The sequence below is a fragment of the Hoplias malabaricus genome, chromosome 1 (assembly GCF_029633855.1).
Source record: "Hoplias malabaricus isolate fHopMal1 chromosome 1, fHopMal1.hap1, whole genome shotgun sequence".
In the NCBI taxonomy this organism is placed as follows: domain Eukaryota; kingdom Metazoa; phylum Chordata; class Actinopteri; order Characiformes; family Erythrinidae; genus Hoplias; species Hoplias malabaricus.
The window spans coordinates 24,303,305-24,325,824 of record NC_089800.1 but is presented as its reverse complement, the minus strand read 5'-3'; the positions used below and the strand labels follow the sequence as shown (position 1 = coordinate 24,325,824).

The window sequence follows — 22,520 nt, the reverse complement described above, 5'->3', positions numbered from 1 at the left end:
TGGCTCACCAACTGTTTTTTAAATGTGTTGCTAATTAAATCTGTGCTAGTTGGAAGCCGTCTTTTCTGTAATAAATGGCTGTTCTGACCTTTTATGAATGCTGAGTTAATGCATTTGCCTTTTTTTTGTGTCTGCCTAAAAATGTGCTTTGTCTCATGCCACCCATAGTCACATATTATAGGATATTATAGCATCAGAATCACACGAAGAAGCAGTTTAAAGTATTTTAAATCTATTTTATAGGCTACGGTAGTTTGATCTTTATTCTCCGTCTTGCTCTTTGAGTAATGATACTCCAGTCTTGAAGCTGTACTCTTTCATTCCACAGGAGGCAGTTACAAGAAGATTGGATACTACGACAGCACAAAACACAACCTTTCATGGTATGGAAATGACAGGTGGATAGGTGAGTCTGATTGATTCTTTTATCCTCTGTCTAGACATCCGTCCCTGTCTTTGTCCATTCCATTCATTCTTCCTTTCACTCCCTCTGTGTTTGGCCCTGATTGAGGATCACTGCTATTGATTTTTTTAATATGTCACTAGCACATAACTGCCATTTGAGCCAACTGGGGCTATGCACACTGGGAAATACTGAAATGTGAGAGGTGAAGGTTACCACGTCCCATAGATGTGTCTTCAGTACATGAATAGAACACTGAATTGACAAAACCTCATTTGACACAACCTCAATTTCAGGGTCAGTACACCACCATGCTTCCTTTGTTTTTTTTGTTTTTTACCAAACTAGAATTAATATTCTGCTTTGTGTTCCAGTGGGAGGAAGTGCAACTGAATATAATCTATGTCTAAGGTTTTCAGTGGATATTTCTCATATTCTGTCAGTCATTTTTGTCGGCAGAATTAGTACTTATACTACAACCAGTACACTTATAAAACCTATTATTTAACCAATGAACTATTAGTACTATACTACTACTGCTACTACTACCATAAATAACAATAATAACAAAATAATAATAACGTTTCCCTTAACACATGTTAATTTTGTAGACTACATGAACATGCCAGCTGTCCTCTAGGTTGACAACTAGAAATTGTCCAGAAGTTCTTACAATAAAATTATAAAACACATTCATTTATCGCTGATTATATGTGATTAGCAAGTGGGCCCATTTTCAAATGTGAGACCACTTTAATAAGTCTAACTCTGCTTTCTTGTTAGTGGCTCAAGCACCATGACTGTATTATTCGCCAAATATTATCACAGTGAATATTCAAATGACTGAACATTAAATAAAGATTTAGAGTCGGCAACATTCCAATTGCATCTAAATGAGCTTCAATGTGGAAAGTTGATTAAACAGGTGTGCACTGTGGGGTTGTCTCCCTCTCTGTATATTTAGGACCTTATTTACCTGCCCAGCTGCCCCAATGAGTCAGACTTGATTGAAGCACTAATCAATCTTCCATGGTCTGATCCCATTGAGAGAATAGCCCTGTACGCGTGACATTAGCCAAGTGACACTGCACAAAAACAGAGGGCACATCTTACCAGATAATTAGTTTGGGCTTGTTTTGGAAGAACAGTTCAAGATTAAGAGCTGCCATTCAAAGGAGGTGTAAAAAGAATCCAAATTACTTGAAGCAATAAGAGTCAATAAAATATAGTCTTTGAATTGTGGACAGTGTTAAACCATTAGAGTGTTTTCAGTTTTACATTTTACAGATTTATTTGATTAAGGACATTTAATTTAATATTAACGTAATGGAAAAATAAATAATTTTACTGATCTTTGCAAAGTTACCAATGGCAAACATAGCAGCATTGTGATTAGACGTTATATCACAGTTGAAATGTTTCAATCTGAAGTCCCTTTCTGGGTTGTAAAGTCTTGAGTTCAAAATTAACTGACACTGAAGATTTAATGATACCGCTGTTCTATATAGTGCAAGTCTAAGTTTAGCTGGCTTCCTGCTGCATGCCCGTTTGCAAAACCTAGTTTATTTCTTTCTGCAGCAGCTAATTCATATCTATTTGCCTGCCAGTTGCTGCTAATTTCAGTAAACTCTGTTGTGAATTGTGACCCATTTACTTACAGCTCGTTTTTCACGCCCACCGAATCATGGACATCAGAGCGTGGAGACTGTGACATCGTGCTGCCATTTTTGCCCTTGCTTAAAAGGCCAGAAACAGGAGCACAATCCAAATATCCAGAATCTCCCGAAGGGCTTAGACTCTATGGAGGCTTTTGAGCCTTAAATTAGCATGCTGCCTTTCGCAGGCTCGTTTTGGAAGTACGGGATTAAGAAGCAGCATTAGAGTGTCATATGTTAAAACGAACCCCAGATCGGAACACGTTAGCTGAACTTTGGGTTGAACTCATTTGCAACCCTCTGCATGTTTACAACGTATTGCCTTCTCTCGCTCTGTTGGCTGCCTCGCAGTAACCCCTGACAACCACTCTAGCACGACTTTTCCTTTCCAAATTGCTTTGGCAACGGTTGTGAGCGGAGTCTCCATGGCAACACCCCGTCCTGATTCTTAGATCAAGGACGAAGGAAGGTTTAGTGTGTAAATGCGTCAAGTGACAGTGCTGTCAAGCTTGCACCCGCCCACATCTTCCCAAATGCAGTGGATGTGTTGGCTTAGCAACAGGACCCGCTGGCCCAAGCGAGTGTCAGGATGTCACTCTGGACCCATCTGTGCCTCGACATTATGAAAAAAGTATCAAAACAAACACAAGCATCATGACACTGTGTGTAGCCTGGGGCCCGGGCTCTAACGAGGACACATGTCCCTCACACTCTGTGTCCTGTCCCCGATAATGGTCAGCTTGACTCTAAGCGGTCACACCACTTCTTCCCTCTCCAGCAGACTTGCAACAAGATGTTTGCTTGACAGAGAGAGAATGCCTCCTGCCAAATGGGATGCTATTACAGACCTTGTTTATGGATGGAAGTCTGCCAGGTGTCCTGCTTATTATGCTAACTTTAGCACCAATGGACAGCTAGTTTCAGATTTGTAAAAAGGTTCGAATATTTTCGCTCAAATGAAATGTCTTGTTGATTTTCAAGATAAATGGAAGTTAATAGGTTAAAACCAACTGGATTATGCTATTTTTGTGCAAATTGTTCTGCACATTTAACAATGAAAAATTCACCACAAAGCCATCATTTTTTTCATCACCCACAAATCATCTATCTAGCATTTTCCAGTGAACAGTAATTGTGCTTTAAACTTTTCAGAAAAGTATGTGTTGCAGACATCTGAGAATATTTTCACTTAGAAAATCAACAAAACACATTTTTGCGCACCAGTGTAATGCAGGGCTCGTTCACCACACAATGTAATGAGCATCTGTTGCTCATTAAGTAGGTACATATATATTTGGGCCCTCTGTGCTTACTGCTTTTCAAAAGGATGCACTGTTCAGTCATCAACATACATTTTACTTCTTCTTGAAGGGATTTTGAACTGATTCATATTTTTTCAAGCTGCACAGCTACTTTATATTCTGCAGACTCTGAGTGCGAATGAAATACCTTATTTTAGAGTCTTTATACTGTGCTCCTCCTGCCAGTTCTCCAGATGACTGTGTCGGAGCCAAATGGCTTTATTCTTTCAGTGACTGAATGTGTATTTACTGGACCTCATTGATACTGAACACTAAGCTCTGATCTCTGTTCATCAGCAAACTTTGTTCGCTCTGGTGCTGCTTTCCACTTTTCAAGGTTTTTTTTTTTTTTTTGGTGTAAAATGTGTTTCTATGTTCTCTCTGCTCACTCTCTGCCTGCTGTTATAGTGTTTGTGTTTGTTCTACTCTGGTCTAACTCCAGGTCCTTTTTTTCTTTTTCTTTCTGCTGACCTATTTCTCTCTCTCTCCTCTCTGCAGGCTCTGGCCCTCCAGCAGATCAGACGCGGGTCATTGAGGAGTTTCGCTTTCTTTCCCAGAAACTCTTTGTTTCTGTGTCTGTCTTTGCCGGTGTGGGAATTCTTCTAGGCATAATGTGTCTTACCTTCAACATCTACAACAGTAATGTTCGGTCAGTGCTCTGAGACATTAGGGCTATACTGTGCAGAGGCGAATAGTGGAGTTGTGCGCAGAGACAGGGATGCACTGATATAGAATTTGCAAAATGCTGAATGGTCACCCTTTTGGAGAATCTTTGAACTGCCAAACACAGCTTTATTATCACAACTCATTGCAATTTAATGGGCTTTTATTAACTTCTGCTTTCTAGTGATTCAGTCCACACACATTCTGTGTTGTCTACTGACAGATTTTATATGATCTGTTGTAATTATTAGCTGTACTTTCAGTATTTAGCCAGTCTTGGAATTAAAACTGGGGTTCTGTTTATCTTTACTATGGTACATATCAGAAAACAGGGCTTCGGCAAATCTTCCGTCATGTAACCCAGTTAATATTCTGAGGGCAGGCTACTGGCTCTGTGGACAGGAAACTCAATTCAGTTTCTTCTGTTCAGACTCTGTTCAGTGCTTAGGCCAGTTATCCTTATGAGGAAAAATGGAGTTGCCAGAGGATGTGATTTCACAGGATTTAGCTCATCAATTACCTGTGTATCCAGCACATGACCTCTGGTTAAACTCACCGTGGAGAGTGTTTTTAAACCCCTGCTGTGAAAAGCCATGTTGAGTTAAAATAGACAGAAAACAACTTGCTCAAATGCTAAATTAAAAATCTAGGCTTGTAAGACATAGCAATAGCAATTGAAATATAGTCCATCAATGTTATAAAGTTTCTGAACAAAACATAATACAGTAATCCCTGAGAGGGACTTTGTCTAAAATCTAAAAACTGCATTTAATTTCTAATGTGAAAAGAATGTGAAAGGTTTTTCTCAATCTTCTCTTTTCATCATTTCTTGTCGCTGCTAAACTCACAGTGCTAAATCTCAAGTTAATCTTATAACAATTGAGGGTAACTCTATTTTAAGGTCAGCTTCTTAACTGTTAATTCACTTTTAGCAAGCCAATAAATGAACTATTAACAAGCAATGGCCCATTTCTTATTTAATAGTAATATATCAGTGTAAAATAAAATAAATTTTTAAGAGTTTTTAAATAGTTTATTAGCTGTTTATTTACTAATTTTCTTAATATCGTTGCATTGTAATACTCTAGTTCTACGCACACCTCAGATGTGTTTATATGGCATGCTGACCCTGGAATATACACAGGTTATGAATATTCCTTTTATACTGTGTTTAAAGTGAGTGTTTACTCCTAACCCCTGTACACATTATATAAATAGATTTATAACAAGTTTGGATGCTCTCCTACAAATATTAGTTCAATCTTATATAAGTAACTATTAACTGTTACTTAATGGTTAATGACCCAATTAAGGGGGAAATATTCTGTGAAATACAAAATAGTGTCTGTTTTTTCTGCTGGCACATTGGCCACTTGAGGGTGCAGATAGATGCTACACAAAAAAGAGTTTAGATTATGAAAAAAAGGAATATATCATGCTTTTTGTAAATTTTGATATTGAAAAAAAGTGAATTTCAGGAATTTATACTGAAGTCAACATGTCAAAATGAATCCTGATATTGAGATATTCTGACAGATTATAAGCCTTAGTGAATTTTGAGTAGAACAGAATAGAGAAGCACAGTGCAGGGGTTTTGCTATATATTATTAAAGTGCTTTATAATTCACCTGATGCAATGAGTCTGTAGGACTCTATAGCAAGGTAAAATAAGAAGACTAGAAGGCATTAATTTTCAGTGTATCTCCTCACAGGTACATCCAGAACTCTCAGCCATACTTGAATAACATTACAGCAGTGGGCTGTGTGCTGGCTCTGGCTGCCGTCTTTCCACTAGGCATTGACGGTCAACATGTACAACGATCTCAGTTTCCTGTGGTGTGTCAGGTAATGAAATGGACTTAATGCTTTTTGTCTTTCTTTTTCTCTCCTCTCTTTTGTGTTTGTCACCTTGTCTCTCTTAAACTAGGCCTCGTTCTGCCATGCCTCTAATGTTGTGGCTGATCTTGGTAATATTTTCTCTGTGTTGGTGCTTTTCCGTTGTATGGCATCAGCTCAACATGGCTCGGCATGGCTCAGTGCACTTTTCCCTGGTCGCTTTTTCACTAGCACATGAAATATAACAGTGACGTTATATTTCAAACCCCCATCTCTAGGTGCTGTTTACACTTATTATTTATTTATTTATTTTTTTGGGACTAAACACGGCTCCGTGCCTCAGTTGTCACAGATCTGCAGAGTTTTCCTTGTTGCAGCATCTGGTTCTCACTGGAGATTTTCATCAGCTACCGATCCAAGGAGAGTTTCAAGCTCTTCAAAACTCCACAGCAAAATGTTACAATCTGTCATTGTGAGTCAGATAATAACTAATGCGACCGCTGCTGTAACTTGGAGATTTTACAAGCGGTTAGTTTGTGCTGGAGATCTTTATTTCCCTTTGTAAACAAGGCTCTCTGGCCAATCATTGCTCTGCAAGATTTACATATCACATTTGTGGTGCTTTTCCACAGCATGGAGTCTACAGGACTCAACCCAGCGCCGCTCTTTTGTTTTTCCACTTGTCAAATCTGGTATGTAGTTCCTGGAACAAGGTACGTTTTTAGTCCCTGCTCACCCCTGGTATGAAGCTTGTAACATTACGCCGTGGTGGTGTGCAGAGGCAGAAACGCTCTTAGGATTAGTGGACAGTTCCCATTAGAGATGGGGTTTTAGAAAACATCACCAGTTGAGCTGATTCCATATGGCGGAACAGTACCATTAATACCTACTCGGCTTGCTTTGTACCAGGTGCAAGCAGGGACTAAAAAAGTAGCCGGTTCCAGGGACTAGGTACCAGCCTTGAGTTGAACAAGAGTCTAGTCAAGTCAAGTAGATTCCATGCAGTGGAAAGCACCATCATTTGTTTATAAGTCACTATTTCTTCTTGCCTCTCATGCACATTCTCCCCATCTCTTTCTTTGTGTCTCTCTAGTTTCGCCTGTGGTTGCTAGGCCTGGGATTCAGCTTGGCCTATGGCAGCATGTTCACTAAGATTTGGTGGGTTCATACTGTCTTCACCAAGAAGGATGAGAAAAAAGAAAAGAGAAAGGTATGGCTTGGCCTTGGTTAGATAAAAGTGCTAATTGGGTTACAATGCAATAAAGAAAAGGTCTGATTAACTTTATATTAGGTGACACACCTAACACCTGACTGGTGATACATTCAGAGAGGTTTTTATTATTATTATTAATTAAAACACGTCCCTGGGTTTGGTGGGCCACACATGGTCAAAGTTATAGATCTGCATTTGAAATCTGAGCCTTCAGTGCGCTAATCTATGTACTTTCACTGGGTAAAAGAAGCTCCATACCCCCTGAACTGTTCGAGGCATAGAACACATTCACACGTTACATGCTCATTATACATTTTTTTAATGACATTAAAAGGTGAATGAAGATTGAAATATATTTGTGTTAATAAAATTCAGTTATTATGGTGAGATCATAGTTTTCTTGGCTTTGAAGAATAGATTTAAAGCAGAATTTTTGGAATGTCCTTAACGATTTGTTAAAATTGCAGTATCCAGTGCTGCTGACTCCACAATTTTTTTTAGGATATTAAACTATTAAAGTCATATATTACTTGCTGCTTCCAGCATGAAATAACTTTTTATATCACAGATTTCTGCCCATCTTTTTCTGCATGTCTTTCTTCTCCTCTTTTCATGTGTCTGTCCGTGTTTCTCTCTCTATATATCTCTTTCTCTTTCTCTCTCTCTCTCTCTCTCTCTCTCTCTCTCTGTGTGTGTCTCATGAATGACAGTGTAATCTCTCTCATATCACTGCAGGCTTTTTTCCAAGTTGAAGTTATTCACTTGCTCTCTGTTTCACACTCTCCTACAACACCTCCCTCCAGACACACACACCCTTATGAACAGATCCTCTTCTCACGATATTGGCATCTGGATGAGTGAATATGTGTGTCTTCTCTGATCTCATGTCCTAAAGAAAAGCAGATATGGTTCCATGCGTAGGGGAGACCCTAAGACTTCATCAGTCGAATACCAGATTACACCAACTATGGAATATTTATGAATATGGATGAGTATTAAAGTTCTGTGCGGAAATCCGACCTTCGGGGGCTTTATTATTTGAGCCTGTGCACGACGAATCAGGCTGACTTTCAACTCTCTTGATGTCCATGCTGGGGCAATTTGCCAAAGTGCTGTGAGAAGTGCTTGAAGAAAGTCAGATAGGCAGACTGAATGTGGCAAAAATGGGCCTCTCAAGTCATTTCATGCACTTCAAGTAGATGGATGGGGAGTGCTATGTGGAACACAGCTCAGTACTATCCTATTTAACCAGTCTGATGGCCTGGAGGAAGTTAGCAGGGCTGCCTTAATGGAGAGAAAATGAAATGGAAATAACCCCCATTTTGTTCCATTTGAGTTTTGCGAAGTGTATTTTGTCATATTTAGCATAATTCATTTTGCCAACAAATGGGAAATAATTAAGTCGCCTCTAAAATGCTTCATGACAGCAAAGCACTCTTACTTCATAAAGAAATTATACCACTTGTCAGTTACCTTAAAGAAGCATGTTTTTAAAATTTTTGTGCTATAGTATACAAGTAATCTGCTGCTCTCTGTTTTCAGGTATTAGACTTTAAAGCACATTATGTTTATAAAATGACTGTGATGACACTGAAGCCTATTTTGTCTCTCTCTATTATCACAGCATTTGGAGCCATGGAAACTCTATGCAACTATGGGTGTTTTACTGGCTATTGATGTCCTGTCTCTGATGATCTGGCAGATTGTTGATCCTTTGCATATCACTGTTGAGGTGTGTCAGTTTTACTATCAAGCTACAGAATTACATAGAAGATAAACATGTTTATACACGGTTCTCTGTTTATACAACAGTGTTGAGTTTTCTTCACAGTGAAAAGACAAATGCAGATCTGAAGCAAGAGTGGACATTTATGTTCTTCTCACTCTTAAAGTGTTTTAGCACCTTGTGAAAAGTTCTGTTTTCTCTATATCTTTAAAGAAATGGTCTCCAGATTTGAAGATCCTCTCAGATTTTCACAGAAATGCGGAAGGCAGATTTTCATTTAAAATTTGCAGAAAAGCTTTATTTATTCATTTTAAAGTTTCAGAAATTTAGCGTTTGTCATTTTATACGTTTAGCATGCTCCTATGATGCTGATGTTTGTATGGGCTTTAAATCAAAACTGTATATTTTTAATCTCACTCTCTGTGTGTATAGGAATTTACTAAAGAAGCTCCTAAAAAAGATCTGGATATTTTGATTCAGCCACTGCTGGAGCACTGCAGCTCAGAGAAAATGAACACCTGGCTCGGTACAATACAAACACACTCTCTCTATCTCTCTCTTTCTACTGTTCTGTCTTTTTTGTCTCGTGGTCTCACTTCCTCCCAAAGAAGTACAGTGTAAAATGCAATCATATGCAGTGCAGTGCACATGCCTCTCACCCACAGCAATGCAAATTATTACTGTAAATGAAGATGTCACACTTCTGAGGAAGAAGTCCTGGACATTTTGAGATCAGATGCCAACATACATTTCAGTTTTTAGAGCTGAGATGAATGTGGTCAGGGCCGTAATGATCACATGATGAAAGTGTGATTACATATCTGTGTGGATATTTAAACCAGACAGCATTTTCTGAGCCAGGCCTTATGTCATGTTCTGCCCAAGGCTGTCCATGGGGATTCATATTATGTGTCATATTAGTACAGAAGTTCAACAAACCTTACACTTTCAGTTCCAGTTTGTCAGCTGTAAACTGCACATGCTCGTCTCACTCATCTCACTCGTCACAAAGAAAGTCACAAAGCAAATCACAAAGCATAACCATAATAACAGCAGAGAAACTGGGTATAAGGGTGTGACGTTAACCATAATTTATATTTCCACGTGATTCGTGATGGTGGAAATTTTCTTCACATTACTTTTTTTTTCCAGTTATTATTGTGTATTTAATTCCTGGTGATAGCATCCTTTGTACTGTACTCCTCCCTTCCCCCCTTATAACTCAGTGTAATTCTAACCAATATGTTAATTGTCGTACCACAGAAATTATGGTTCTCCTCCAAGCATGTTGAAATTTTCAGTTAAAAAGAAATGTAGAGGTGCAGTGTTTACATGTGGAGTTGTATATGTGATTCTGAACTAATCATCCAATATTAGTACCTGACCTTATTAATTTATCACCATCCAGTGCAAATAAAACCCAGATTAATAACACCATTTACAGCAGCAAATGAGGAAAAATTCCCTATTAAAACACTTCATTTTTAAAGAAGGCTATTTTCATCAGCATGGGAAAAATCTGGAATCTTCTCAGCAAACAGTATATGTGTGTATACAATATATGTCATAGAACAAAATATTCATTCGTTCATTCATTTATTGTCTGTGACCCTTATCCAGTTTAGCGGCTTTTACTTTTAAGAGTGTATGATGGAATTAATGAATTATCTCTGCTGAGTGGAGTGATATTCGTAATAGAATCCAAAAAGGGAATTTGTTTAATCATGGCTTTTCTCTTGTAGGTGTGGTGTATGGCTACAAGGGACTACTCCTTCTGATGGGGATCTTTCTGGCCTATGAGACCAAGTCTATCTCCACAGAGAAAATTAATGATCACCGAGCTGTCGGAATGGCCATCTACAACGTGGCTGTAAGTGTGGCTGCTGACTTCTGCTGTTTGCAGTACTGCTAATGATCTGTAGCGTCTAGCTATAGTTTGCATGGTGGCATGTTGTCTGCAGATGTTCTCTTCTACACATGTTCTCACTTTGTCTGCAGGACTGATTTAATGAATTTGGAACACTTCACTGAACAATTCAGCTATTTAAGCTGATGACCAATATAATCAACTTGTAGATTGTTGTTGTAATATCACCGCAACCCTGAACTGGATAAGCAGTTACAGATAATGAATGAATGAATGTTGTAATATCCAAACCTCCTTATTATTTTTACACATTTTGAAAACACTTACTGGCCTTTAGATTGTGTCCATATATTCATATGTTTATATTCTCTTGTCCTAACAGTATCCTGGTTCAGAGATGGTGGTTTGACAGTGATCATAGACAAGATCATGAATTATTAAAATATTTTGACCATTTGTGACCTGGGAATGTGCTTTGGAATCTAAATTATCGAATGAAATTGTGTAGCCCTTGGGGTATCATCGATCTGGAGTGACTTTTTTTTATATATAAAAAGCCTTGATTACAGATTCTGCATGCTGTGGTCTTATGCTTGACTGCTTGCAAACAGTTTGATTCCGGTAATAAATGCAAGTGCTTTGAAGGATGATTTGCATAATTGCTACCATTTCCCCAAACCCCCCTCTAAAAGGGCCTTAATGAGGAAAAAAAACACTTGACTGGAACATGAACGTGGCTGCAGCATTTACTGCCACCTTCAGATGTCACTCTGATCCATATATGGAATATATGACACTGAAATACCCTGTGTGTGGCACGGTGGTGCAGCAGGTAGGTGTCGCAGTCACACAGCTCCAGGGACCTGGAGGTTGTGGGTTCGATTCCCGCTCCAGGTGACTGTCTGTGAGGAGTGCAATGTGTTCTCCCTGTGTCTGCGTGGGTTTCCTCCAAGTGATTGTCTGTGAGGAGTGTAATGTGTTCTCCCTGTGTCTGCGTGGGTTTCCTCCGGGTGACTGTCTGTGAGTAGTCTGCGTGGGTTTCCTCCGGGTGCTCCGTTTACCCCCCACAGTCCAAAAACACACATTGGTAGGTGGATTAGAGACTCAAAAGTGTCCGTAGGTGTGAGTGTGTGAGTGAATGTTTGTGTGTGTGTGTGTTGCCCTGTGAAGGACTGGCGCCCCCTGCAGGGTGTATTCCTGTCTTGCACCCAATGATTCCAGGTAGGCTCTGGACCCACCGCAACCCTGAACTAGATAAGGGTTACAGATAATGAATGAACAAATGAATACTCTGTGCTAAGCTTAATAATTTTATGTCAAACATTCTCTGGGTTTACGTATATGTATCTAATCTACAGCCCCGCCCTTTTACAGTAAAGCTGTAAAGAGTTTTTCAGCTTGGCCTGCTTATGAATGAGGCACAACACAGAGGTCACTATCATATATCAGATTTAAAGCACACTGACATTTTCAGCCTGTTTAATCTGTGTGACTAAATATAAAATATTACCAAATGTAAATATATTTATAAATATACTGATATTAAAGGACATGGGCCTTTTAACTTGGTGCTTCAACAGGTGAGTTGACTCAGGTGTGAACCGGAAAATCACTAAACTGTGCTGGAACATGTTGTACAGATGCCCTTACAACAGAATATACAAATGATAATATTTTGTATGCCTATGATGATGCAATTTTGTGAAATTAAGGCTGCTGCAATAGAAAGTTTTGAAACTGTTATTATTGGAATATTTTAGTACAGTGAACCATCATTGTTTGAGTGTATGTTTGGCTTGGACTTAAATGCACTTTCTGTGGTAGTAAGGGTGGTGTGTAGATGGCAGGAAAGTCATGTGTTTGATGGGCATCGTACTGCACTCATATGTCTGTCTGCTGCCGGGTCATTTTTAGAGGTTAGCTATAAACAACAGCTATTTTGCTCTAATGCTCTACAGACAAGAGTCCTCCACTTTGTCACATCACATCTCTGTCTCTGCCCCTGCCCCCTGGAAGTGTTTCTACAAAACGACCCCCACACTTCCTAACACACACACACACACACACACACACACACACACATTCTCTCTATTTTCTCTCCTTTTAAAATTCAAATTCAAATAGCTTTATTAGCATGACTGTTATGAGAACAGTATTGTCAAAACATTAAAACTTGAAAAAATTACAACAAAATCTGAAAAATGTCTTTCTCTTTTCATTTTACACTCTCTCTCTCTCTCTCTCTCTCTCTCTTTCTTTCTGCCGGTCTAGGTGCTGTGTATGATCACTGCTCCGGTAACTATGATTCTGTCGTCTCAGCAGGACGCCTCTTTTGCCTTTGCTTCACTGGCCATCATTTTCTCTGTTTACATCACCCTGGTGGTACTCTTCGTGCCCAAGGTAGCAAATAAAACTCTGTCTCATTTATTTCTTACAATTTACACTAGTTTTCAATAAAATGTTTTCTCTTTTTTTGTGCTTGTTGTTTGCTTTGCTTTTTTTTGACACAAGTTCAGCCCACACTGTTAACAATTGCTGTAAATTACATTAAAGCACATTTACAGATGTAAATAGCGATGGCAAAATGGAATCTTTACAAAAAATAAACTGGAAGACTAAGGGCACTGTTTCAAATTCTATGATGAGAGGATTTTATTGGTAGTTAAGCTGCCGATACACTGCTGTAAATATTGCAGTCTTTACCGTTTATTTTGGTGTTAACACATTGGTGTTTTATCAGTGTCTTGTACCTCTTATCTACTCTCTGCGGTCGTGTAGATGCGGCGTTTGATCACCCGTGGGGAGTGGCAGTCTGAACAGCAAGACACGCTGAAGACTGGATCATCCACCAACAACAACGACGAAGAAAAATCACGACAACTGGAGCGTGAGAACCGAGAACTACAGAAGATCATTCAGGAGGCACAGATTTCTTCTTATATATATAATATATATTTCTTATATATTGTTTCTTATACTTATAGCCACTAATCATTAAATAAACTTTTCTTAAGTTCATTCTCAATGATGGACACTTTTCCCCACATTTCTGTTAAAAACATTATCATGTGCCATTTTCTGTCATAGAAGGAAGAAAGAGTGACAGAGCTGAGGAACCAGCTGGCGGAGAGGCAGGCTCTTCGTTCTCGGAGAAACACATCCTGTCAGAACCAGAACCAGAACCACAGCGCCCCACTACACCCTAGCTCTCAGCCCGACCCTCCCAGCTACTCACCCGGCACACAGCAGCACTCCCTGCCCCCCTCGTTCTCCAACTCCTCCAATCTGTACCAGGGAGAGGGCAAACTGAGCCGCAATCACTGCCACAACAGCCGCCTGCCTCTTCTCTACAAATAACCACAGCACTGACTCTAAACGTCTGTGTGACCTGGAGGTATGCTTCACGTCCTGTAGTGCAAATACAACTCATTTCTAACTTCAGGCATGTCCACTCTCTGACTATTACACTCTTTATTAACCTCTGATTTTCCCAATGTGTTTCCGTCTCAACTCATGGCATGTTCTGTATCACTGCTGTACCAATATACTACTGTGTCATTTGATATTATGGAATTTATCCCTAGTTTAACAACAGATGCTGTGCTGTAGTTGTGACACCTACACAGGTAAAGGAAACACCAATAATAATTAAACCTTTAGCAACATACTAAAGTGAAATACACAGTAGAACAAAATTAAGTTTGCCTTTGTTTTGGGGCAAGGGTTTTTAAAATGTCACCTCAAATTTGGAGCAATAATGTTATCCCTTGGCATTTTGATGTGTTTATTTCAACTACTACCCATTCAAAACAATCACCTGAACCCTCGGGGTGCATGTACATTAGAGGTGGGAGCAATAATTGATTTTGAGATGCATTACAATTCTGTATGGCTGGGGGTTTCCTATTTTGTGAGCTACCACCTGAGGATAATTCTAAATTGTTCATTTCTAAAATGTCATTGTCCATTTTACCATTTCTGACCGCATATATTTGCACATTTTAGTTTTATAATTATAGATTGTACTCCATCTTTTGCTCCACGTATTTTGTTAACTCCTTGTCACCTTGTGCTTCGATGCTGTGGACCTCCAATATTCTGGGTGGTGGGTCATTCTCAGTGCTGCAGTGACTCTAACTTTGTGTTGGTTTGTGGCGTGTTGCCACAGGATCAGACACAGCTGTTTTTAAATGAGTTTTTAAACCACTCATTGTTACTGCTGGACTAAGAATGGTCTATCAACCAAAAATATCTACTACCCCAATAATACTTGCTGTATGGGGTCCTGGCAATCGAAGAAGCAGGGGGGAGGCGCACCAGATGGGTTACAATCTGAAATTGTAGAACTACAAAGTGCACATATAGCACCAGTGGACAGTGAGTGTAAATACATAGAACTGGTTATAATGGCTGTTTGGTGTAGAAATAAAACATGGATGATTTCTTGATTCATTGAAAATGTAATATCAATTGCACTGATACGATTAGATGACTATATACAGTATCTCAATGTGCTCCCCTGAGATTTGAGGAAGTGAGATACATGAGGGAGCTGAATACGAAATGTCAGTCTCATCTGCCTCCCGTTTTCTCGGGGGAATCCCTAATAAAAAGTATTGTCTTGTAACAGGGGAGTCCCTAACCACTTTTTAAGAAGCTGACATTATAAACAATATCAAAAGGGAGAGTGTTATTGCACATATAATCACAGCTATGACATAACACTGGCATGATGTTGTTTGTGATAATGCATAAAGATAAAGGGTTTGCTGCTGTACTAAAATAGTTCTCCTATGTAAGTAAGAGGAAAGCAAAACGTAAAGCAGAGACACAAACACTGTTGTCAGTACATGTGAAGTACAATGCAATACTGTTTTGTTTTAGTTGGCTTTGTTGTGGTTTTGGGGTTTTCTTAATTGGTTATTTTTTCCATCAAATAATCCCTGGTTGTCAATGAAGTACTGTTATCATAAGATAAAAGCTTTCAAGCCAGTCAGATTGTGATTTCAGAACAAATTGTTGATATTCCCACATGACTCTCATGAATGTCTCATGATGTTCTGTAAAATGCATATTTTGTGAATTTATTTTGCATTGATTTTTGATGCTTGACCCAAATGCGTCTTCCTAAAATTGTCCCGATCTTTATATGTTCCAGTATGTTCCAGAAAGAGACTTTTTTTCCTTTAAGATTTTCAGATTATCTTTCCCCAGTCATTTCTTTCCATGCCCCAGTGACATGCTCTTTATTCCTTAAACATTCTTCACACATGTCTGTATTTGAGTGGGGGATACTGTTTACTTTATTTATTTATTTATTTTTTTGCTTTCTTGCTTCATTTCAGCAGTGTAATGTACGTTTATTTTTTACTTTATTCTTCTACGTTTGAAAATGCCATATTTTTATTCTAGTACGTTTTCTATATTGCATGGCAATACTTTGGAAATATTTGTATTTAAAGGAATGATTCTGCAGAGAAAAATGAATAAATAAAAAAAAGTTTTACATGATTTTCCCACTGGCACCTGTAGTCAGCCAGTCAAGACATGTTTGGTGCCGTGCCTTGTTGTTTTGCTTCTTCGTTAGAGCTGGAGCTACAATGTTCTAATGTTGCAAACACTAGAAGTCCTCCAAATCTGTTGTGTAAAAACATTGTCAGAACTCCTCTCATCATCTTAAATCACATTGAGCACTTCATTAAAGTCACAGACTTGTGGATATGGTTTAGGACTCAAACTAAGGTCAGTCACTTTAACGCCTGTTGTATTAAATGGCTGACAACAACAAAGTGATGTTCTGTTCATTTTTACAATTCGCAGACTGCAGCCTAAACCACATCAGGCGGCTCATCTGTATGACCTTAATGAGGTCTTGAATGTAGTGGTTTATTGGGGACATATTTATGGATGGCACTTAACGTCTTGTGTCAAAAGTAATATTTGGACACCAAACATGTCTCTGCCAGTTGATGTCATTTGGGGTACAAGTGGGAAAATGTTTGAGGTGCAATATTGTTCAAGGAATGAAGTTGATTATTTCCAGGTTATGATATGTAAAATAAATCATTATAGACTGTTTAGACACTTTTTCAGTAATGAGCTGAGATTAGTTTATACTTTGACCTACATGTCATTTGTGGGGTGAGAAAATCAGTAGTGTAACTAAAGTTATCAGTTCCACCACTGGCTAAGTAGATTTTATTTATTTAAGATGACTTGAGGGAAGGGGTATTTGTATATTTGTTTATTTATTTAAAGTTTTTTCTACCAACAACAAAGATGTCTCTGGCCATGACTCAGGCCATGGTGGTGCACTGTTACTGCACAATACAAAATTAAAAAGCACAGTAAAAACCTATGGATGAAATTGCTCTACATACACTTTTGTGAGATCTGATTTTTTTTTTTAGGTCAAAATAGACCACTCATAATCTTTGTACACCTAGAGAACACATTTTAAGCCTTACCCAAACATTTGAGTGCACACTTTTTTGTCAGATGCAGTACCCTTGTGTCTACAGAATAGTGATAATACAAGTAATTAAAATCAGAAACATTTTCTATCTAAGGACAATCGTTACGAACACTGACACTTTCAGTGACAAAAAGACATATTGAACTTTGTATTGATTACGTTTCCTCAGTATGTTCTTGAACGCTCAAACAGAAAATTAGTTTGAATACTTAGCCAGACATATATAAACATAGCACTGCACAATATATGTTCATACAGCATGTGCGCATTATTCAGTAAATTAGCTCAGGGTATGTAATTATAACATCACTTTATATCCAACTAATATTTATTATTCAGGTGTGTGCACTGTACTACAACTTAGATAATGAGAGAATCATTCCATCTTAAAATCAAGAATCCAATTCCTATGTCATTTTTGGAATTGTATTTGTAATAATATTACTGTAAATATGTTACGAACATAATCTTTATGCAAACTCTATGGATGTCATTGTTGAATAAAAGTCATTATTTTGCACTAACCTTAAAACTTGTGTAGATGGCTTTATAAATGTTAATACAATGCAGTGCAAAGGCCAGAGACCAGCCTTTATTTATTTCATTTACCATCAAAAGTTATACCACGTCTCAATTTCTTTTTGTTTTAATAAATTTATTAATAAAATAAAAGAATAAATAAATACACAAAATTATGTTCCAGTGTCAACAGAATGGACATTGACACATGACAACAATGACAAAAAAATTTAAAACAAAGTGTGAGGAAAAAAAAAAAAAAGGAAGCTTTGTGTGACCAGAAATACATCAACACACAATATTAATTTACTCAAAAATTATAAAATAAAAAAAACATTATTCTAAATCTGGAAACTTGTTTTTTTTATTTGTTCTTTCTCTGTATTCTCTCTCACTTACATAATACAATAGAAAATCCACACACATAGTATAGATTGGGGTATGTATTTCTATTTTTTTGGATGTGTTTCCTCTTGTAAATTGATACCACACTCTTTTTTTTCAGCTTTGACTCTGAAATTTAAACCTAAACTTTTAAAGTAAAACTAAGGCTGGATTCAAATAGGCACCTGCTCCCTTTATAAAAAAAGGATTTGGGATGCAGCTTTTTTTTCATGTTTACATAAACTTCTCATTTAATGCATAGTTTGAGAGTATATGTCACACTTTAGTGATTTAGTGAACTATGCAGGGAGTAGAGGACTGTTCCATAGGGGCCTATCTGAGGTAAGGACAATGATGTCCATCTTGGACAATCTTACAACGTTTTTAGACACCTGACCTCTGCTGTGACTATGGGAACTAACAACATTTCTTTGTATTGTTTGTGTTATATTCTATGATCAGCCTCAATTTATCTTTCAGTGCTTGGTTTATTTGTAACAGATCATCAATTTACATCACATTGATTAATACAAACAATCAAAAAAATAAATAAATAAAAAGTCCACTTGGATAAAGTGATATACATAAGAGCATATAATGCTCATTATATAATCTTACATCTTTTCGATTATTTAATTCACATCCATTAAATAAATTCAATAAATAAATGAAAATATGTTAAATAACATATTTAAAATTCATATTTAAAAGTCATGGACATATTACAAAAAAATACCAACAACAAAGAAGTTATTAATATTCAAGCTCAACCATGGTCTCTAGTGATCTCTGGACTGTTTCTCAGTTTTCACAAAATTAAGATTTCTTAAAGTAGTGCTCAGATATTTCTCAGCCTCCAAATTCGGCTGGGAATTATACTGTATTACAGTGTATATTCACTTACAGTGTATATCAATTACATTGTAATACTTGGTCAGTGAGATAAAAGACTTGAATGACACATTGTGTCATGTGTACAGCTTAACGTCATCCCTTGGTTCAACTGAACCACTTGAGGAAATCCTTAAACGTTTTAATATAAAACACTTGTCTTTAAAACAACTCTTGTGCAAACTGGGGTCCTTTACAACTCAAAGACCCCAAAGAATGTTTTGGAGCTTTGTGTTCTGAGGTGAGAAAGATGGTTGGCCTCAGTGGAGAGTCGGTCTCCTTTATAAAGACTGAAAACAGCTCCCAGGTAGATGACTTCGTACGTAGGTTCTTCACTTTCCTGCTTATGTTCTGAGCTGGGCTGGCAGGTTGATTTGACTCCACTGAGTAGATACCTTTCATTATCTTTCGAGGGGGCTGCTTGAGAAGACCACCTGATGCGGTAACTTAGCGGCATGTTGCTGTCTGTTTCTTCCTCGTCTGATTGGCATGGCACTTCGAACGACGCCTGGCTGTAGACAAAGTAAAGGCCGTCAGATGGGATGACAATCTCGCTGTTTTCCAGCTTGAGGCCTCCAGTGGAAAAGGACTGGTCCACTCCATTCACCCACTGCAGAGGCTGGTTTCTGACATTCGAACCTGAAACTAGAGGAAGCACGAGTTATAAGCTTTGAATAGGCACAATGTGTGTAGGCAATCGTCTTCCCCTATTACTCTCTATAGCTTAAACTAACACTTTTCTGTAAGGCTTGTCGTCATACCCCGATGAAAATAATGATATGAAAGTCCCTGCATCAGGTGACATTTTGGGAACTCTCTGGTTTGAACTGCAACCTTTGCTTAAAACCTTTTTATAGAATATGAACTAGATGAAACCCATGTGTGAAAAGACTAATCTGAAAAGCCATATGTTTTTGAATAGATGTTAAACTAAGTGACCTACTGGTAAATTTCCCTGTGATTGTTTTAAGATGAGGTTTTCATCTACGTGTGCTCACTTATTCTCACTTTGAAAACATAACATTTTATGTCACTGCCATTTCTTTAAATGACCAGCTGCTTCTAAAACCATGGGAGCATTTCGTAGTAAAGTGACTAAAAACATGGTTGAATATGATTCAATATTAAATCTTTATATCTTGTATAATTACGTCTTGGAAATATGTTTTGTTCGAACTGTGGCCAAATGTGAATGTGAAGGCTCGCTTCCATTAAAATATAAATTACACATCCTTTACAAATATAGAGAATGATGTTTGTTTGGTCGCCCCCATCATAAGGCATTTGTTTGCTCCTGACCTAATTCAGATCTGAGATTTTTTCCAACATTGCGTCATCAGCACAAGAGGAAGCAGCTGTAACTGAGCCGGCTAATGACTAATGAAAGATCTGATAAGACCATTTGTTTGTGTATGAAGTAAGGATATGCAGACTGCTGTGGCACTGGAGAACAAAGGAAAAGGCCCGCTGCAGAATGTAGAGTAGCAGTGTATTGTAACTTACCATGCAGATGAATGGCAGCCTTTGCTTTGCTCTTGATGTGTTTTAGCATCTGCTGGTGAGGAGCTGATTAGAAGAAAGAGAGGCATTTTAGAGTTGAATACACTGATATTTTACAGTTCAATTGTAAAGTCCTTGTACTCAGGCTGAGATTTAAATGCCAGGGTATTAGAGATGTATCATGCAAATAAATCTGAGGGCTCCTATGTGAAAATGGTGAATCATCTACTGTTGTTTACCTGGAGTTGAGGTGCTTTGTTGCGGTGCTGTAAGCTCTCTGTGACTTTGTTTCTGTAGAGAATCATCAAAGAGATGTTAGGTTGGTCATAACTAATCTCACTTTCATATCTATACACCTTATAAATAAACGTGTTTCCTGTAAATGTGGCTTCTCGCTTACCGTGAAATGCCATGCAAAGAAGAGAGATGCTGCACAACACAGGGCGACCATGAAAACAGCTCCAACTATTTTCCATATCCAGTTCCTAGAAGGTTTGTCACTCATCACTGTCAGTTTGTAGATGTCCCCCATATTGGCCTCAATATCTGCCGTTGTTATTTTGTAGTTCTCCATCTGGCAGTTTATGCCTCTGACACTGGGCTTCAAGTGGTCTGTGTTTTTGGTACAGAGAGGGTTTATGTAGTATGTATGAAAAAGGAAGGGGAAAGTCCAGTGATGTCAGGGGAGCCGAGTTGAAAAGGGAAAGAACACTTGCACACAGGCACTCCCACACTGTCTCTCCAACGCCTCCCCCACCTTCTCACACACAAACACACACACATATCTGTACACGCAAATATAATGAGCAAGTGAACATGGATTAGATTTTAAAACATGACACATCAGGAAATCAATTATCTGTCCAAAAATTGGTGGAGTTACAGGCTGTATGAGATCACAAACTGGACACATTTAACTTTGGTGTTGCTTTTCAGAGATATCCAAAATGAAGACTGTTTTTAAATTCCTAGCACCAGCACTCAATATAAAATAAAGTGGAAAGAGAAATCATTTGTAAACAAGGAATATATTAAAAAAGCATTAGTACTGGCCAGACAGCTTTCACTGTAATTAAGTGTTGTTTTGCACAGATTGAAAAATGTATACATTTTGGCTACATAATTCGTAGGGTATATACTTAAACTCGGTTTTCTGTAAGACGAGCGAGTCAGATTCCAAAATAGTTTGGTAATTACAAGCTCATGTTTGTGTGTTAACAGCAGGGAATACGTAATACTCTGCTCAAATCTGAGGCTTAGTTTCCTACCATTTATTTCCTGTACATGAACTAGAGAGCAGTGTAACCTCAGGATAAATATATATTCATCCATTCAATCATTTATTCATTGTCTGTAACCACTTGTCCAGTTCAGGGTCAAAAGTTTAGAAATGAATTTTGCAGTCTATACAGCTCTAACCATACTATACTACAGTTCACATTACAGTTGCACACACTGTTCACACTGACACTTAAACTACATAGTATTCACCACTATTCAGCCCTGTGTAGTATTTATTATATTGTTCACCACTGGGCCATATATCATATATCTTCTCTCATCCAATCTATTACACATTCAGATCATTTTTGAGTTTGTAACCTCATCATTCACAGATACATATATCACATAGACGGAGATAATCAAAGATTCACGGTTAGTGGAAAAAGAACAAAAGAACAAGAGACTAGTATAGTGTGTCAAAAACAAAGGTGATGACATCCTAAAAGACCACTTCTTCAACAACTGAAAGTGTAGAGGTGGTGTAAAGGTTTTTTTTTTTTACTTGCTTTAATCAATCCTTAAAAACAAATAAGCAAAATACAGAGCAATGACAAAGTAATGAGTAAAGGTCATCAGATCTGATTATACAAAGAGGATCAGGGGGACCAAAAGGAAAACAACATTATAATTTTCCAAATACTGGGAGCCAAACAGAAGCTGTTTTATGCTGTAAAAAACTATTTGGAAAAAAATTATGCTTGGGGGGAAAAAGAGGATGGCTTGGACCTGAAACAAGATGGATGTAGACAATCAGATGAATTGTTAAGTCATTAGAAACGTTAATCCACAAATATTATTGAGAA

At 37.9% G+C, this 22,520-nt stretch overlaps 2 protein-coding genes across 3 annotated transcripts in view; one reads left to right on the top strand and one right to left on the bottom strand.

Annotated features, from left to right (window-relative positions):
- The window catches only part of gabbr1a (gamma-aminobutyric acid (GABA) B receptor, 1a), a 97,094-nt gene that overhangs the window by 37,312 nt on the left and 37,262 nt on the right, over positions 1-22,520 (top strand). The window contains exons 15-24 of one of the 2 annotated variants that reach the window (XM_066660064.1): positions 329-406; positions 3,858-4,008; positions 5,735-5,867; positions 6,952-7,068; positions 8,696-8,803; positions 9,230-9,323; positions 10,540-10,667; positions 12,936-13,064; positions 13,443-13,586; positions 13,752-14,058. In XM_066660064.1, the coding sequence (XP_066516161.1) occupies positions 329-406; positions 3,858-4,008; positions 5,735-5,867; positions 6,952-7,068; positions 8,696-8,803; positions 9,230-9,323; positions 10,540-10,667; positions 12,936-13,064; positions 13,443-13,586; positions 13,752-14,021 (1,352 nt within the window). In that variant the 3' untranslated portion in view covers positions 14,022-14,058. Of the gene's footprint in view, positions 1-328; positions 407-3,857; positions 4,009-5,734; positions 5,868-6,951; positions 7,069-8,695; positions 8,804-9,229; positions 9,324-10,539; positions 10,668-12,935; positions 13,065-13,442; positions 13,587-13,751; positions 17,931-22,520 lie in introns of those variants that run through there. The other variant, XM_066660057.1, reaches the window with a different exon arrangement.
- On the bottom strand, positions 19,127-20,966 carry LOC136702277 (tumor necrosis factor-like). The gene is made up of 4 exons (XM_066677300.1): positions 20,834-20,966; positions 20,673-20,724; positions 20,437-20,499; positions 19,127-19,578 (listed from the first exon to the last, which is right to left on the bottom strand). The coding sequence occupies exons 1-4, from the start codon at positions 20,963-20,965 to the stop codon at positions 19,127-19,129; spliced, it is 699 nt and encodes a 232-aa protein (XP_066533397.1). The 5' UTR covers position 20,966.